This window comes from Parasteatoda tepidariorum, chromosome 9 (assembly GCF_982258835.1).
Source record: "Parasteatoda tepidariorum strain Cologne lab strain chromosome 9, Ptep-v5.0, whole genome shotgun sequence".
NCBI classification, from domain to species: domain Eukaryota; kingdom Metazoa; phylum Arthropoda; class Arachnida; order Araneae; family Theridiidae; genus Parasteatoda; species Parasteatoda tepidariorum.
This window is the reverse complement of record NC_141763.1, coordinates 84,119,682-84,140,425: the sequence shown is the minus strand read 5'-3', so window position 1 is coordinate 84,140,425 and position 20,744 is coordinate 84,119,682. Positions and strand designations below refer to the sequence as shown.

Sequence of the window (20,744 nt, the reverse complement as noted above, 5' to 3'; positions counted from 1 at the left end):
GAATATTTCGAAAAACACTCTTTATTAAAGGGAAAATTTTATTTTCAAGAGTAAAAAACATATAATTTAACTCAAATTTTGCATTGTATAGTGTAAGGTTTTGAAAAATATAAAAAAAGAAACAACCGTCATATAAAATCTATGATGCTGTAAAATATTAAGTATCGGCACAAAGCAAATTGCAAAATATCGAATACTTTTAACTTTTAATAATAATATAGCTAGCTTTAGGAATAAAAAAAAAACTAAAGCGTTATTCAGATGAATAGTTTTACATGAGGTAAAACTCAATAATCCAACAAATCGTTTTTGATCATCCTGAAGCTCTCTTTCCTGAAGCATAATAAGTTAGCATTTCACTGCTTATAGCCCGAATAATCCTGTCATTTAATAATCACGCACTTTGTTTTTCAATCAATTTATGCGAAATAATATCGATAAAAAGAAGGATAAAGCAAAAAAATAATATAATAATTTTATTTAATGGTATATAATACCTTAAACTATTTCAAGTACGATTAACGTGAGTAGATATAAACTAGTAAGAGCTTAACTATTAAGAAAAAACATCATACCTAGGTACTAAAATTTTGTTTGTGTAGTTACTAAACTTTATTTGTACAATCAGAAAGCAAAATACATGAATAACAAAATATTACTAGAACATTGCTAAACAAAAAAATGGATATTTCCTTTCATTCAATTTGCTTTATATGCAAATAAAAGGATGTAACGCCAGTATAAACCTATATTCGAATATTTTATGATGAACAAATCATTCATTAAAGGTCTGAAACAACAGTAAAAACTCATCGTTCAATTTTGCATTCCTCAATTTCCTGTTTATTCATTCCGTTTCTTAAATATCAGGGACTTTTACTATTCAGATTTTAATCTGGTAAATTTCGTGAACTAACTTGCATTCAAACAATTTCAGTATTTAATATAATCCTGGGAATTAATACTGGTTATTATCTAGACTGAAAGTTTCCAAAATAATTAGCATTTAATAATTCATTAAAAATAATAATTTATACTTTAAAAAAGAATGAAGATGAAGATTTTCTATGAAGATTAACCAATTTTTTCGTCAATGTTGATTCTTTTCTCTCTGTATGCTTTTAAGAACTGAAATGACTTCAAACCTGAGAATCAACACAAGAGTTTATATACAGAAGTAAATTATTTACACTCATTCCAGAAAAATATTTCCATGAAGAATATATTCATCTTATGACGAGCTGCAAAACGTTTATGACCGACGCAGCATCTCAATACTCTGTTATTCTTCAAAAACTTATTTAGCCCAACGAACTTGATCTGAAATTAAACCTAATAGGATTTTGTTAAAGATGGTGGCATATTTTCCCTCGAAACTTAGACTAGCAGTTCTACCCGAGACCAAAGCCATAGAAGTTACAAGAAACGACAACACTACCATTATTTCGGGAGTTGAAGCAGAATTTATAAAACTATTGGCGCGCGCATTAAATTTCGATTATGAGATTATTATTCCCGCAGATTTTTACGGGGAAATGGATGCATCTGGAAACTACACTGGAATGGCTGGAATGTTGCAAAGGAATGAAGTTGATATGGGATTCACCTATCTGGGTATTACCGAAGAATTATCAAAAGTTGTAGACTTCAGCGTACCTTACTATAATCCTGAAAAAACCTTTCTGGTGAATTATGCTTCATTCTTGCCAAAAACATCAGCATTCATGTATCCTTTCAGCTCACTCACATGGATTTTATTCTTCATCGTACTACTCCTTGTGTCAGTGCTTTTTCGAACTTTGATTTCGCCAAAAGATTCCATTATTTCCGTTTTTGTCAATTTGTTGGGATCTTCTTTCGGGCAAGGAATGAACTACAACCCTCACTCAATGTCCAGGCGGATACCACTTGGAATTTGGCTCCTTTATTCATACGTGCTAATTTTATGTTACAGCTCAGTCCTGTTATCAGTTTTGACATCTCCCATCAGAATGAAACAAATAAAAGATTTCAAGGATCTCTACCTCGCAGTCAGAGAGGGGAAAATGGAGTGTCTAGCAGCGGGGCCAACTGATGAAGCAGATATTTTGATGAAAAGCATTGTACCGCATTTAAGAGGATTAGGAGAATACATTAAAAAGAATAATTGGTATTATCATTCCTTTAACAACGAAAAAGTTCCAGAACATGTAGCAATGCTTGGTTCACCTGATCTATTTCGTGTGGCTATTGGACCACCTGAAAAGTACTTTTATTCAAAGGACGCTTTTGAAAATTTTCATTACGGGGTTGCAATCAGGAAAACATTTTGCTGCAAAGAGCGCTTCAATTCAATCGTACTACGAATTTTAAGTGGTGGCTTATATAATAAATTCAAAGAAGATGTCCTCTTTAAAATGGATTTAATAAGAAATTTAAATATGGGTCATTCTCAGAGTACATTAGAATCACCTTTAGGGCTATCAAATTTAAATGGAGTGTTTATTATTCTTGGTATAGGCTGGACGGCAGGTATTATTGCTTTATTGATGGAAATCTGCTACTGTAGATGGTTACGACCAAAACATCGCCAAACCTGATATGCAAATGGCTTTTTGCTTATACAGCTTTTTGCTTATATCAGCTGCATTTTGCACAGCACTTTCACCTTTTTTCAAGCACATTATTATAATAAGATTTGAAATTAGTTGCGTTGGTAAATCAATGTATAACTCCATGACCTACTTTCCTTGTTAAATCTTGTACAACTGAAATGATGCACATTATACTCAAAACACTTTTATTTTACATCGAAATCTACTGTCGTTGATTTGTAAGAAAAAGCAAATAAACTAAGTTTTCAGATTTTGCTAGTGGATAACTTAAGATGTTTTTTTAACGCGATAATCCATACCGAAAAATCAAATCCCTTTGAATCTGAGTTAAACTTCTATTTATGTCAATCTGTTTCATAAATTTTTATTGTAATCTTTGAACATACGCTGGATGTTCAAAATTCTTTGTATCTATAACGCAGAACAAAAGTAAAATACAGATTGTTAAATACATCATGCATAAATGTTAAGCAATATATTTGGTTATGCTCTTCTTGTTGCTTTGCTAGCTAACTATTGTTTGAAGTTTGGAATGAAACTTTCTTAAAACTCTGAGTAGCTGTCTGAAACTTATATTCTTCGTTTGCAGTTTTAAATCGAACCGTGTAGTAGTAAGTAGGATATATGATAACGTATGAACTCCTACAACTGAACAAGTCCAATTTCAGATCATTTAAACTGTACTCCACTCAAATTGGCGAAAAATAGCTCAGAGTGCTGACTTGCACCCAGTAAAAAATTTCTCTTCACGTTCGTGAGGATTATAAGAGGACAAAAATATTTGAGAACTCTGCTGAAAACGATTTGACTGTTCTGGATTCAATTAAACTGGCTCTTTGGAAGCAGAAAACCCTAATCTGTGCTTGAATCAATTGGGGAAAAAACGAAACTATTTCAGTGCATTCAAATCTTTATGATGACATTTATTTTCTTTATACCCAGGACGGAAAATGTGATAAAATACGTCAAGTGTTTTACCCTCTGTCGGATTAGACAAACAATGATCTAGTAATTATTGATAAGTAATGGAATTTGAAAGTTCCATCTGTTCCAGTCAAGGGCTTCAATCGAGCAAATTTCTACATTTATTTAACCAAAAAAAAAGAATGTTGTTTTATGCTTTTCAAAATGATGCAGACTGAACAAAAAACACTTAGAAGCTCGCTCTTGAATTTTATAACACGTAACATTATGTTCCATTAACAATTTAGCGGTTTAAAATGCTTTTACTAGGCTTGTAATAATTCCAAAATTTCATTTCATATTTCGCATTATTAAACAACTTTTTTAGGGTCAACAAGTTCTAGTTATTAACTCAATCATAAATACTCGATAGTTTTGAGATTGGTAAAGTTTAGGAAGCAGCTGAAACAAATTAGTTGAAAACGTGTCCTAAATCGTACCACTTGCAGTCATTCCGAAAAAAATAATTTTCCGTACTTACTGCTCAACCACTATAATTAAAGAAATAATACGAGTAGCTGTAATTTATTATTAAAATATAAATAGCTGTATTTTATAATGTATCATTGCTAATGATTTGTGAATGATAAACATTTATGGGTGAAAAAAGTACTATTTATACTACATTACTATGTAATAGGTATTATATTAGTATCTTTCAGTCTAATTTTCTTAGAACTATTTTTAGAATTTCGTATTCTTCTTAATGATATAACAATAGTAAGACTGAGTACTTCAAACATCATAAAATTAATAGGCCTCTAGAAAACAACCTATTCTAAAAGGAGTCCACGACACAAACATTTTGTAAATTTTTAGATAATATTTAAAATTATATTTAAAAAAAATGCAATAAGTCGTTATAGTAATGTTCTTCGTCCTTTCTTAAATGGTGAAAAAATTAAGTTCCTGTCTCAATCGGAAGTCAATATCAAATGTTTGTTCTTGTATTGCAGTTTTAAGGATGCTAAAACTTTCAATACTTTTAAATTTCACTTTTATCTCTTATCCTATTATTTATTTTTTATTTATTTATTTTATCTTTAGAACGACTCAGTTATCAATAGATAAAAATCCTAATTTTGAGAAATTCCGCTTTTTTAATAGATTATTAGATTATTAAATGTGTATGTCATGTTATTTGATGCTTTAATTTACTACCCTGCTACGAGAATTGCTTATGATATAATCCTTTTTGACGATTTGTTGATGTTTCAATGTATTAACCCGCTACGGGAATTGGTAATTATGCAAGCCTTTTCCATGTTTAATATAATCTAACCCTCTCAGGGGATTAAAAATGATCTAAGCCTTTTTGATGTTGCATTGATATTTTTATGTACTAACCCACTACTGGAATTTAAAATAATATAAGCCATTTTATGTTTTATTGATGTTTTGATACAGGGATTAGAAATAATGCATGCTTATTAGATGTATTTTTGATGTCTTAATGTTCTAATCCGCTACAGGAATTGGAAATGATAAAAATCTTTTTGATGCTTAATTGTTGCTTTAATGCACTGACTCGCTACGGTAATTTAAAATGATGAAAGCCTTTTTAATGTTGAATTGATGTTTTTATGTGCATCCCACTACGGGAATTGGAAATGATATAAACCTTCTGATATTGTAATAATGTTTCAATGTATTAACCCGCTACGGGAATTGGTAATTATGCAAGCCTTTTCCATGTTTAGTGTATTAACCCGCTACTGGAATTTGCAAGGATATAAGCCTTTCTGATGTTTAATTCATTTTTAATGTACTAACCCCTCTACGGGAATTAACAATAATCAAAGAATTTTTGATGCTGTATTGATGCTTTAATGTATTAACGCGTTACAGGAATTGAAAATAAGCATTTTTGATGTTGTATTGAAATTTTAATAATCTAACCCTCTCAGGGGATTAAAAATGATCTAAGCCTTTTTGATGTTGCATTGATATTTTTATGTACTAACCCACTACTGGAATTTAAAATAATATAAGCCATTTTATGTTTTATTGATGTTTTGATACAGGGATTAGAAATAATGCATGCTTATTAGATGTATTTTTGATGTCTTAATGTTCTAATCCGCTACAGGAATTGGAAATGATAAAAATCTTTTTGATGTTTAATTGTTGCTTTAATGCACTGACTCGCTACGGTAATTTAAAATGATGAAAGCCTTTTTAATGTTGAATTGATGTTTTTATGTGCATCCCACTACGGGAATTGGAAATGATATAAACCTTCTGATATTGTAATAATGTTTCAATGTATTAACCCGCTACGGGAATTGGTAATTATGCAAGCCTTTTCCATGTTTAGTGTATTAACCCGCTACTGGAATTTGCAAGGATATAAGCCTTTCTGATGTTTAATTCATTTTTAATGTACTAACCCCTCTACGGGAATTAACAATAATCAAAGAATTTTTGATGCTGTATTGATGCTTTAATGTATTAACGCGTTACAGGAATTGAAAATAAGCATTTTTGATGTTGTATTGAAATTTTAATAATCTAACCCTCTCAGGGGATTAAAAATGATCTAAGCCTTTTTGATGTTGCATTGATATTTTTATGTACTAACCCACTACTGGAATTTAAAATAATATAAGCCATTTTATGTTTTATTGATGTTTTGATACAGGGATTAGAAATAATGCATGCTTATTAGATGTATTTTTGATGTCTTAATGTTCTAATCCGCTACAGGAATTGGAAATGATAAAAATCTTTTTGATGTTTAATTGTTGCTTTAATGCACTGACTCGCTACGGTAATTTAAAATGATGAAAGCCTTTTTAATGTTGAATTGATGTTTTTATGTGCATCCCACTACGGGAATTGGAAATGATATAAACCTTCTGATATTGTAATAATGTTTCAATGTATTAACCCGCTACGGGAATTGGTAATTATGCAAGCCTTTTCCATGTTTAGTGTATTAACCCGCTACTGGAATTTGCAAGGATATAAGCCTTTCTGATGTTTAATTCATTTTTAATGTACTAACCCCTCTACGGGAATTAACAATAATCAAAGAATTTTTGATGCTGTATTGATGCTTTAATGTATTAACGCGTTACAGGAATTGAAAATAAGCATTTTTGATGTTGTATTGAAATTTTAATAATCTAACCCTCTCAGGGGATTAAAAATGATCTAAGCCTTTTTGTTGTTGCATTGATATTTTTATGTACTAACCCACTACTGGAATTTAAAATAATATAAGCCATTTTATGTTTTATTGATGTTTTGATACAGGGATTAGAAATAATGCATGCTTATTAGATGTATTTTTGATGTCTTAATGTTCTAATCCGCTACAGGAATTGGAAATGATAAAAATCTTTTTGATGTTTAATTGTTGCTTTAATGCACTGACTCGCTACGGTAATTTAAAATGATGAAAGCCTTTTTAATGTTGAATTGATGTTTTTATGTGCATCCCACTACGGGAATTGGAAATGATATAAACCTTCTGATATTGTAATAATGTTTCAATGTATTAACCCGCTACGGGAATTGGTAATTATGCAAGCCTTTTCCATGTTTAGTGTATTAACCCGCTACTGGAATTTGCAAGGATATAAGCCTTTCTGATGTTTAATTCATTTTTAATGTACTAACCCCTCTACGGGAATTAACAATAATCAAAGAATTTTTGATGCTGTATTGATGCTTTAATGTATTAACGCGTTACAGGAATTGAAAATAAGCATTTTTGATGTTGTATTGAAATTTTAATAATCTAACCCTCTCAGGGGATTAAAAATGATCTAAGCCTTTTTGATGTTGCATTGATATTTTTATGTACTAACCCACTACTGGAATTTAAAATAATATAAGCCATTTTATGTTTTATTGATGTTTTGATACAGGGATTAGAAATAATGCATGCTTATTAGATGTATTTTTGATGTCTTAATGTTCTAATCCGCTACAGGAATTGGAAATGATAAAAATCTTTTTGATGTTTAATTGTTGCTTTAATGCACTGACTCGCTACGGTAATTTAAAATGATGAAAGCCTTTTTAATGTTGAATTGATGTTTTTATGTGCATCCCACTACGGGAATTGGAAATGATATAAACCTTCTGATATTGTAATAATGTTTCAATGTATTAACCCGCTACGGGAATTGGTAATTATGCAAGCCTTTTCCATGTTTAGTGTATTAACCCGCTACTGGAATTTGCAAGGATATAAGCCTTTCTGATGTTTAATTCATTTTTAATGTACTAACCCCTCTACGGGAATTAACAATAATCAAAGAATTTTTGATGCTGTATTGATGCTTTAATGTATTAACGCGTTACAGGAATTGAAAATAAGCATTTTTGATGTTGTATTGAAATTTTAATAATCTAACCCTCTCAGGGGATTAAAAATGATCTAAGCCTTTTTGATGTTGCATTGATATTTTTATGTACTAACCCACTACTGGAATTTAAAATAATATAAGCCATTTTATGTTTTATTGATGTTTTGATACAGGGATTAGAAATAATGCATGCTTATTAGATGTATTTTTGATGTCTTAATGTTCTAATCCGCTACAGGAATTGGAAATGATAAAAATCTTTTTGATGTTTAATTGTTGCTTTAATGCACTGACTCGCTACGGTAATTTAAAATGATCAAAGCCTTTTTAATGTTGAATTGATGTTTTTATGTGCATCCCACTACGGGAATTGGAAATGATATAAACCTTCTGATATTGTAATAATGTTTCAATGTATTAACCCGCTACGGGAATTGGTAATTATGCAAGCCTTTTCCATGTTTAGTGTATTAACCCGCTACTGGAATTTGCAAGGATATAAGCCTTTCTGATGTTTAATTCATTTTTAATGTACTAACCCCTCTACGGGAATTAACAATAATCAAAGAATTTTTGATGCTGTATTGATGCTTTAATGTATTAACGCGTTACAGGAATTGAAAATAAGCATTTTTGATGTTGTATTGAAATTTTAATAATCTAACCCTCTCAGGGGATTAAAAATGATCTAAGCCTTTTTGATGTTGCATTGATATTTTTATGTACTAACCCACTACTGGAATTTAAATAATATAAGCCATTTTATGTTTTATTGATGTTTTGATACAGGGATTAGAAATAATGCATGCTTATTAGATGTATTTTTGATGTCTTAATGTTCTAATCCGCTACAGGAATTGGAAATGATAAAAATCTTTTTGATGTTTAATTGTTGCTTTAATGCACTGACTCGCTACGGTAATTTAAAATGATCAAAGCCTTTTTGATGTTGAATTGATGTTTTTATGTGCATCCCACTACGGGAATTGTAAATGATATAAACCTCTTGATATTGTAATAATGTTTTAATGTACGAACCAGCTACTGGAATTGGTACTGATATAAACTTTTTTGATGTTGTACTAATGTTTTAGTGTACTAACCCGTTACGGGAAAAGGAAATGTTGCAAGCCTTTTTGATATTTTATTGTACTAACCCGCTACTGAAATTTAAAATGATCAAAGCATTTTAGATGATTATTGATTTTTTAATACACTAATCAGTTTCGGAATTGGAAATAATATAAGCCTTTTTGATGCATTATTGATGCCGTCATTCGGGGCTACTTTGTGCAGCGGGGGCTACTTTGTGCAAATTCGAATTCGGCATTTTTCAAGTGCTGCTATTAAGTATTATGTTTATTTCACGTTAAAGATGTGTGGAATTTGAAGATAGAAGTCTCTTCTATTACTACAAAAATTTTTTCGAATTTTAAAACAATCTCAGAGTGTGTTTCGTTCATCCAATGTCAACAATTTTCCGAGGACGTCGGATGTCGAAAAGTGTGTGTGGAAACTTTAGCTGTGAAATGCAAAGACGTTGATAAAACAATTGTTGTAAGTGCAAAATTTTTTATTTGTACATTAATTAACAATTATATCATGTTAACGTTAAAAAAAATTTAAAATTAATAACAAGTAAACGGAAAATGAAAAAAAATGCACTGTGGGGCTACTTTGTGCAAAGTTTCATTCGTTTTTTTTTTCGACAGAAAAATTGTCAGACGTTATAAAAAAATACCTCGAACGAGAAATTACCTTGATTACACTTTAGAAAAGTTGCAACAATGTTTGCAAGTAGTTGCTGGTGGTATGTCGATTGCAGAAGCTTCTCGGAAGCACAAAATTCACAGAAATACTATCTCTAATAAAATTCACAAGAAACACGTGAAACGTGCTTGTAAACTATTTTTTTCTTCTAAAGAATTAATCAAACGATTTTACACATAAAAATATATTTTATAGGACATCAGGTGATTTTGACAGAAACTGAAGAGCAAGTTCTGTCGTGTTCATTCAAGCATGTTATGTTCAAATTTATCAATATTATAAATGTTAATGAATATGTAATAACTATTATTTTTGAAATATCATCCATTTCAATGTTAAAAAAAGTATATGGTTTCCTTTTGTTTAAACGCAAATGTTTTGAAATAAACATTCTTTTTAAGAAAAAATTCTTAAAAAAAAAAGGTTTTTTAACGATGAAAATTATTTTCAAACTAATATCTTTACATATCTTGATGTTTTTGTCCTTAAAAATGTCAACAATTAACTTTTTTAACAATTTTATATGAATATTTTACTAAAAACATGATTATTAAACTGAATTCCTATCACTGCACAAAGTAGCCCCATTTGGTGGCTACTTTGTGCAAGGCATGTTTTGACTTATTATTCGTGAATATTACATGCAAATAATGCCAATATTGATCAAATTCACTCGTCTGAGTTCAGTTATGAATATAATATCGATACATTTTACTAAAGTTTGAACTAACATAGTTTTTTTACATGTCAAAGTTCAAAAACTGCGAAATCCTGCACAATATATTAACCTGTCTTATAATGCTGTCTTAATATATTAACCTGCTTTGGTGTACTGGAAATGATTAAATATTTTTGATGTTGAATTGATGTTTCAATGTTCTCACCCGCTGCGTTAATTGGAAATAATAAAAGCTTTTTTGATGTTTCATTGTTTTTTTAATGCACTAAACCTCAATGGGAATTTGAAATAAGCCTTTTTGATGCTGTAATGATGTTTTAAATCAATCTTTTCCTTGCAGCTCAAACATATTTTATTTGTGGCAGCGGTGGGATCCGTTCAAAAAATGTTTAATTAAGAGTTGACGATAAATATAATTATGACTTTCCTATTTAAAAAGGAAATGAGTAATTTATTAAGAATTGATTGCAAGGAAAAAAATTATAAGAAATCTGTATTAAATCAGCGAAACATAGATGTAAACCTTTGATCAAAATGATAACTCCCCTTTATCGACCGTTAAATTAGTGTATGCCATGCTAAAAATTGTCGCCAAATATGTGGTATTAGACGGCATACTTCGAACTCTATGAGATTCGAGTGCTTTACAACTAATTTTTTCCAATAAGCGAACAGTTGTATCAGAAATTTGGAAGAAAAAACTTAAGCAAATAACAAATCGGTTTTTGAATGAGAAGAAAATACTTTTAAATGAGTGTCATATTGGATTTCACCAAGTTTCGAAGGGTATAAAATGAAAAGAAATAAAGGCCTACTTACGTAAAGAATTGGATAAGCCTGAATCAGAAAGGAATTGTGGAAAGTGTTAGAAATATTTTTATAAAGACTCGGAAGGAACAGAACCAAATAGTAGAAAAAGTTGAAGTCTTGGAAGTTTGTGTACTAAACACAGAAATCGGAAGTGACTCAAAAGACGAATGGGTCGATGGAGCCTTAGAGAGAGATAAGAAAGGTGGTAGAAGAAAATGGATGTCAAATCATCCTAGAAAAGACATTTGAAATAAAGAAGTGAATGGTTGCCAAGTCAACCGGTCAGTTTTGTGGTTCAAATAACACTGTCAATGTGCCGGGAAGAAACATCATATGTAAGCACTATTTTCATCAAAAATTGTTAAATGGTTTTGGTCGAAAGTGGAAAAGGTTTCTAGAAAAAGAACGATGCGTTAGACTTCTGAAAATTGCGAAAGTAAAATCTGTAATAAAATACATTTATTTTATAACGAGAAATGTCCCCATTTGACGTTCAATATTTTAGCCACTGGATAGCGCAGTTTTCTTATGAAAATGAATAACTTTTAATAAGTTTCATTTTCCTTTCCATCCAAAGTTTGGACCCCTTAATGTTAATTTTATTGTTTGCGTATTTCACCATATCTGGAGAACTTTTCAAAAGAATTTAAACATTTTTGCGCACAATTATAAATTTTGTTTAAACAAAGATAATTCGATACAAAAAATAACTTTTAGCAAATATATTTTTTACGTTTTATAATTTTTTTCAAGAATGGTCGAAAAATTTCGAATTGTAATGTATACAATTTCTTGCATCATTTTCAAGAATGTAATTTTGCATGGAAAAATACAAACTTAGAGCGAAATCGTTTGATTTGTTCTTGAGAAATGGAATTTCAAAAAAGTCGGATATTTGAAATTCGATTTCACAGGAGTTATTCGACCAATTCTGTTTAAATTGTGTATTTTGCAATATAAAGTTACATTCTTTGAAATGATGCAAAAAATTTTATACCTTACAATTCAAAAGGTTTTTGATCTTTCTTCGATGAAATAATAAAAAATAATAAATATTGATTAAAAATTATTTTTTGCAAGGAATTATCTTTGATAAATGAATTTTATAATTGTGTGCAAAACATTTCTACAAGAACAGCAGGGCACAGGAACAACAAAACAACAGGAACTTGAAAAGTTCTCGAGATAGAACGAAATACGCAAAAAATAAAATTAACTTTAAGGGGTCTAAACTTTGGAGCAATCTCCTGATCAAGCGATGGAGACCATATTTGGGTGATTCTCACGAAGTATGACAATTAACAGACTTTTGCTCCAAAATCTAATACTATACTACTAAAAGAACTTTTTTAAAAGAAAAAAAAATTAATAAATAGCTTTGCTATTAGCATTTTAAAATGACTTTGCACTAGCATTGACTGATTCGTATATTTAAAAAATTGAAATAAATTTCAAAATGTCAGTTTCCTGGCATGTCATAAGCAATATTTACAATAATAACTGGCTTCAAAACCTTCCATAAATTTTTCAATATCTACTTTCTTTTATCTCAACCACTGACTTCACTTCTAGAATATACGCAGAGGGCATTATTTACTAAAATTTCATTTAAAATAATTTTTTCTGTCAGTAATTTGCTTGTCACATGAATATCAGTCATTTTCCTGGTCACTTCTTTTTAGTAATTTATAACCAAAATAAATAGGGCCAGCAATCTATATCTTAGGCTAAGAGATTGATTAGAATGCCATCCACTCAGAACATGTTTTATTTCAGAAGTAAAGAACCTACTTTCTGGTTCAAAATCTGTTTCAAAAAATTTTACAAGGTGAGTAGGTTTTCATATTGTCATTTTGACTTCTTGAAATCATTAATAACTTAAACTACATAGATTTATTTCAGTTATGTCAAGAAATCCTATTGTTTTCTGCGGAAAGTAAACGTCTTAGACTGAAATGGGAAATTAAAACAAAGTTAAATGCTGTAAAATGGCAAATTGCTTTTATCCTGGCTTATGAATGCCAGTTAAAAGAAATTTTTTTAAACAGTATTATTTTAATATAATTTTAATATTAACTGTTATACTGTTTATACTATTAAAATGTTTTAAACAGTATAAACAGTATAACAGTTAAGAGGGAAAGCAAATATTAACCTAATACCCAGTTTATGTAAGATTGTAATACGCTTGTATGTAATCAAAGTTATTTATTTATTTAATGATTGATTATTATACACAATTTTATTCTGTATATAGAAACAACAAAAACATTTTTAATTCTTTCTACAGGGGATAAAAAAATTAATTTAATCAATTCATGGTCCATCTAACGCAAAGACTTTAGGTTTTTTTTAAGACACTGATAGTTAGAATATAAAGGATGAGCTAAGAACATCACTGTGCAATTTAATTCTGTCATAGTCTTTAAAATCTATCTGGGTGTATAAATTAAAGAATGTAATAAAGTTGTAAAATAAAATTATTTGAAATATTTTAAATTTAAATAATATAATAAAAAAATTTCCGATGTAAATTATAATAAAATTAATTTTACTAGGTTATTTTAAAACATGGGGCCTAAAACAATCAAGGAAAAATAAACTGAGGAAAAAAAACGAGAAGCCAAGAAAAAACGGTATGTTCAAATTGTTCACAATAATTATTTTTGGAATTTATTTACATAAAAAGTTAAAATTAACTTTTCAACTTTGTCTGAGTTTCTTAAGTTGAGTTACTTACTATTAGCTTAAAATGACTGTTTCCTTAACTTCTCAGCTAATAAGTTATTTTCCTGGCATTCGAAATTTTGTGAATTTCTATTTTATTTTTTTTTCTTGAGCAAATGTCACTAAACTACACTGCTGTCTGTAAGATATTAATAAATGTAACTAAATAAACTTACAAAAAAGATTAGATTATTTTGAAGACTTTAAATTTGAAGAATTTTTTCCCCCGAATCGTCATGTTTCCAAAGAATCTCCCGTTACCCAGATTGCTGCTTTCCCATATATTTTGAGGATCAGAAATCCAAATCCGTCGAATAAAAGGTATGTTTTTTTTTAGAGAAAGTGCGTTTTTGTGTCTGATATCGTAACTTAAAATATCATCAGCTCTTATTAGTTAGCCTATTTAAGGTAACTCCCACGTGCCATTGAGTCCTAGAACGGGAAGATCTAATCATTAGATCAAAAGTTATTCGCGGTGGTCGAATTTTTTTTCGCTCTGTACGTATTTATCTCTTCACTATTCCAGAGCTTTATAATTCAATTATTTCCATCAATAGAATTTTAAATAAAAGAACATTATACAAGTAGTTGGTACCACTTTTTTATATATACAAAAAAAAAAAACTTTAGTAAGGTTCGAAAGCACCTGGAAAAAATTAAAAACTGGTATCAATTTTGTCCCAAAAAGGGTGCAAATTTCTTAATTCATTCATCGAACATTTCATTTTACTATTTTTCAGTTCATTTCTCACACGATCACACGACATGGCCAACATGGAATTTTTAAAATCGGAAAGAGGTGTGAAACTTCGAGTCCTCAATGATTATCTTTATCATTTACTAAGAACTAAAGATAATTTTAGTTTCTGCCGATGTAAACACCGAAATACAGACACTAATTGTAATGCACTTGGGAAATTGATGAATTAAATTACTCTAATAACTATATCGTATATAATATAAATACTATAATTTATATACTAATTTTTCATTCACTGTACAATTTTTTTATAAAAAATATTAAAGAACAGAAACTTTTTCACTATGATAATTTTTGAAATTACAATAATGTTGCTGATAATTTTAGGTGTATAATTAAGCAATATATTTTTATTTGCTTTCTTTATTTTTCTGTTCGCCTTGCGACTTTTTCAAATCCGGAAATTGTCATTTTAATATAACAAGACAGAAAAATGTTCTTACTCCGGTATCTATGAAACATAAATAAATTGAATTTTTTTAAGAAAAGAAATAAGATATTGAAGGTGCAAAATTTGTTAAAATTAACATTTAAACATTTAATAAAATATTACAAATAATAAGCAGGAAAAAAATCTTATGCTTGACTTTTTTTTCTGTTTCAAGATTCTCTCTTAAATATCAGCTAAGTTATTCTAATTGTATACAGTTATACTCTTTCGTTGTTATTTAACTAGCACTATTTATTTTTATTTAAATAATATTTTATATTAACCTAATGTATACGATTAATTCCCCCTCAAAAAGTTGCACATTCAAGTTTTTGGAAGTGCCAAATTTAAATCAATATATTTTTTCGATTGCTGCTTCGGTGGTTAGCACTACGAAGTTTGAAAAACCTCGGCAATTTTAATATTACAAAATTATGATGCGTGAATTTCGAATTTTAGTTTTTAAATCGCTTTATTTGAGTCTATCGATTTTATTAAAAATAATTCAAACTTTGTTGCTAGATATATTAATTTACACATAGTTTTGTATACGTCAATTGCACATGCAAAATATAAATTACTGTCGCCATCAAATTGCATTTGCTCAATAATTTCTAAAGAAAAAATTAAGAATATAAATGTTCTCTTTGATTAACGAGAGCGAGTAATTTATTTTCTTGTGCTTCATTTGTTGTTGGTATTTTATTATTTTCCGAATTATTGTTAAGAAGAAAGCGTTATAATTCTGATGAATTTCAAGCATTAATCATTTTTTGTGCTTAGAATTAATACCAAGCAACAGTAGCATTCATGGTAAGTAAAATTACACTTATTGACTTAGTACGATTAAAATTGTTTTCGTGTAAAGGATTGATTTTTAATTTCACAAATCTTTGAAGTAAACGTTAATTTTGGTTCGAAGACGAATATTTCTCCTTTTCGCAGGCTCTTGGTAGACCCCATGAAAAAAAAAAAAAGATAAGCAAAGTACAAAAAAGATAAACATGATATATAGTTGCTAATCGTTTTGTCATTTGAAATAATGTTTTTTTCTTCTTTAATTTTGCCTCAGAAACAAAGAATTTTACGCAAAATTATAATAAAAAAGATATTCAAATAAAATCTAAATTAATGAAATTAGTATTTGTTTTTAAAAATTCATTCTGAACTAATACTATTTCATAACCAAATGTGAATTAAATATTTTGTGAAATCGATATAAACTATTTTTATTTTAAGTCGAGTTTCAAACAACTTCATACCTTTAATAAGGTCTTTCAAACACAATTTAGGGGAGTACAACTTTATTTAATGCAGATACAGTATCTAATTACGAACACAAAGATCCCGGGTTCAAAACCAGTTCGCTTTAAAGAACATCTCTCTCGAACTCCCCTTGTCCTCTTAGTCCTCTTCCCTAAACCACTTTGCCTTCAAGCCCCAAAGTGAGAATAATGCTTACGAACATAATGCTAATCTATGTTTAGTGGCCATGTATGTTGACAATGAAATCATGGTGAGGAAGGTACATTATTTACGTCGTACTAGAGCTGCACAATGGGGTATTGGCGAAGGTCTGAAAAACATCCCTGGGGAAGATCTGAAGACATACCATGGCAATTTTGATCCCCTGCAGAGGGGATGGCTCCTCTGCTTTGATAGCCCGACGACCTGCGCGTGAAGTCCAGCATTTTATGATAGAACGGCTTAACGAGGACCAATACCGTACACTTACGAACGCTGATCAAAGTTGTCCCCCACCCGCTTACTGACCGCAGTCTGTGATACTTGACTTATGTTCTCCTGGGAGCCGTGTCCTTACTATCAGTCTACCGGGGGACAAATTATGCTGTGACCTATATTCTTACGGTCATGAGAGTTTTATGGGAATAAATTTATTTTTACCTTCAATGCCTGGAACACTTTTTGCCGGTCACTGTCCGTAACGTAGCCTCGAGAATTTCTTTAGAGTGAATACTCGGGAAATGTTTAATTAGAATAGCTTTTTAAATATGATATCAATAACATAGAGATTAAAAATTTAGGTTTGAGAGTCCTTTAATCTGAAACAAAAAAGTTACAGTCATGAGCCGATTTTAAGTAATTCGAAATACATAATTGGTACGTGTTTCTATTATTCGATAGTTTTAAATAATTCAGTAATATTCAATTATACTCCATAGATGATTTGTATTATATGTTTGTTTCGAGTTATTTATTTTATACTTATTTAGTACATGCTTTCTTATTTGCACCAGTTTCAAGTTATGCCTCTTGCACTTAATTTAACAGAAATATTTAACAAGTGCTTTCTCTTAAGCTCTAGGATTGAGTAATCGATATTAACCTATGGTTCAACTGATTTTTTAGGTTAATTAAAGAACTACATAAAGAGGTTTATTGATATAATATAAAACGATGCCTATAATAAGGATAAAAATTGAAGTTTTGGGGAAAAGTTTCAGTTCATTTATATAAATAAATATAAAAATCAAATAATAAATCAATATAAAATTTGATTAATAAATTTATTTACATAACGAAATCTAAAACAAAAATAAAATACAAGTTTTGCGAATACTTGATTCGGGTTTCTTTTAATAAATTTTTTCAAACGTTTTTCAGGTAGTCTAAGTTATTTTTTTCTGTGGAAAATTTACGTTACATTAAACCAATATTAATAATTGAAAAAAAGTGCATTTAAATCCAATTTCTCTGTTACCTTTATATTACAACTTTCGATCTTACTGTCTCAAGCTTGTTAAAATCAATACCAACCTCTAACATAAAATCCTTTGGATAAAAAAAGATACAGTAAAGATTTGTTTAACGTTTAAAAAAAATATTTTGCACGTAGTGCTACTGAAATAACAATATTTTATTCAGAAAAAGAAATAAATAAAATCGATATATTCCATAGAAAAATCAATTATCAAATAATAAATCAACAAAAGATATTATTTATATAACTTTAATAATCAAAGTATATTTTTACATCGTTCTATTTATAGAATACAAATAAAGTAAAAATGTAAACTTGTCTACCGTAAGAAAAAAAAAACATTAGCACTTAACAAATTAACCAATATTGATTATCGCTGTTTATGTCAAGCTTATCAACGTCCTCTGTGTTAAATTATAAGGAGGACATTTAAAGAAATGAAATTTCAAAATTTAGTTCATGAGAACTGAAAATGGATATCATTCGCGTTTCCGACGAAAATAAAACGCATAATTCTCTAAAAAAAAAATTTTTTTTTCATTAATTGTTTAACTATTTGTGGAAATACTAAGCTCAAATTCGAAATATATTAAATCCGTCGCCTTATTGTCCATTATTTTGTTTGGATGTTTCAATACACTTATATTAGAAATAAGAAATATAATTATAAGTAAATCTGATATCAGAGTAAATTTTGCTTACTTCTTAGAAATGTTATTTCACATTTTCTCGTGTCTTTAACTTAGAAGAAAAAGTGAAAAGATTTTTTTGCTTTTAAAACAATGTGAGAAATTACGCAAACTATTTCATCAGACGCTTAAAAAGAACTAATCAGAAAATGTATTAATTATTTTACCTATTCTTTCACCTCTTTTATTCTATGCATCTTTTCAAATATTATTCAATACCATATACAATTACGATTATGACTCTTTCTTTATATTTAATCTAAAGATGAATGATGAGCTAGTTTCCAAGTTCTTGGTTTGCTTAGATATGTTAATAAGTTTTATTTTGCCAATGATGATCTTCGGTCCGATGTTGGTCTTAATCCTCAAACTCTATCATTCCGCTTCGTTGTTCTTAACAAAGTTCCTGTTTGATTTTCAAAAATCATCAACAACACCAACTTTTTTTCTCTGATGAAAAGCAGTATGGACTTATAAGAAGATACGCTGCCGTTACGTCTTTCATAAAAGAAGGTCAGGCAACTCTCTCACAAATTTCATGCTTTATCTGTTTCAATTGCATTTGTCAACTGTTTGTGTCTGTTGCTATTTTTCTCGCTGGTCCTCAACAATTATTTTCTAACGTAAACTGGATTTTGGAACCTGAATCATGTTTCTTTATCGTGTACTACTCGGTGTCACTATTTTTAATTTACAACATTGCAGGTGAAATTCCGATTCAAATGAAAAGAAAAATCGGAGACATCTTTTACACTCAATACATAGATTTGCGATTGTCATCACCTCGAGAAGCGCATTTTCTAAAGAAATCTCATTTAAAAGACATCGTGGATATGCCTAAAATAACACTGACTGGTTCTTCAGTTTTATTTTACACAAAATCAAATATTTTTAATTTAATCGGGGCTTTTGCTTCGTTCGGCGTAGTCATTGTAAGCTTACAAAAATAAATAGTTATTTTAAAAACAATCAGAGCTATTTTGATAACTTTTTTTTAAAAATATGATGCATACCTTTATAAATATTGTTATTATGTATATTTATAAGATACCCTACTCTTTAAGATAATCATCCCTGTGAAGTTGTGAAAAAACTTTCTTTTTCCACTGATTTAAACATTAAGCACATATTTGATACTAGGAAAAACGTAAATGTCACACAAAATAAATTGCTTCCAACAGTGGAAGACCTATTTTGGTTTACAGTTCAGGTTTATCAAGACAGTTACTTTATGACACTCAGCAAAGCTATATCAAACTTTTTTTGATGACAATACGCTGAATAGATGGAACTGGCCAGGACAGTCGCCAGATCTTAATACAATACGATGCAAAAACTGTGCATTAATAACTCCTCGAATATGAATACAGTGAATAGACGGAACTAGCCAGGACAGTCGTCGAATCTTAATACATTACGATGTAAAAACTGTGCTGTAATATCTCTTTGAATACGAATACAGTGAATAGAACGAAATGGCCATGACAGTCACCAAATTTAATACAACACAATGTAAAAACTGTGCTGTAGTTTCTCCTCGAATATGAATACAGTGAATAGACGGAACTAGCCAGGATCTTAATATAATACAATGTATGTGTTGTGGAATATCCTCGAATATGATGTAGAACAACCCAAAATATTGCATGAAGGAACAATTTATACCGGATTCGCATTCAATCGAGCTTTCATATGCGGTATTTAAAGGGTGTAATTTAAATCAAAATGCTTGCTATTGAATAATCTTTCGCCAAACTGTCACGCTTTTACATCATACGAGAATTACTTTTACTTCCGAAAGCACCAATGTTGGCGTGCTTTGAATATCAGAAATTCAAGAAACGCCAAGTTGAGTATTGCAAGTTTGCATGCGATCTGAAATGAGCTAGCTATAGTTTGCTTTTGCTTTAAAAGGCCGACGTTCATCAGTTGGAACGAAAATTCTCCGTTAAAAATTTGTGTTTTGAGTTGCGTAATAAGGATTAACATATATTTTAATTTTTAAATCTCTGAGAACTGTATTGAATGCATTGCATATGAAATGTTTAATTCCTATCTGCTTCCACTCTGTCACGCCTAGTTCAAATTCGTCGTAATATTCTCTCTGTGCTACGTGAATATGCTTGATTTAAAAACTAATTTTATTTTAAGACTTAGCGTATACATGCATTCTAAAGGGACGATTATGCTTTATTGTAAAAATAACTTTACCGACTCAGATTTTCTTTATCTTATTCTACTATAATATAAATCTTAGCACAACTGAATAACAAAAATGGTG

General features: G+C 29.6%; 1 protein-coding gene across 1 annotated transcript; it reads left to right on the top strand.

Moving 5' to 3' along the window:
* The first annotated feature begins 1,352 nt into the window (after positions 1–1,352).
* On the top strand, positions 1,353–2,579 carry LOC107441165 (putative glutamate receptor). The gene has a single exon (XM_016054319.1). It carries the CDS (start codon positions 1,353–1,355, stop codon positions 2,577–2,579), a length of 1,227 nt encoding a protein of 408 aa, XP_015909805.1.
* Positions 2,580–20,744: the final 18,165 nt, after the last annotated feature.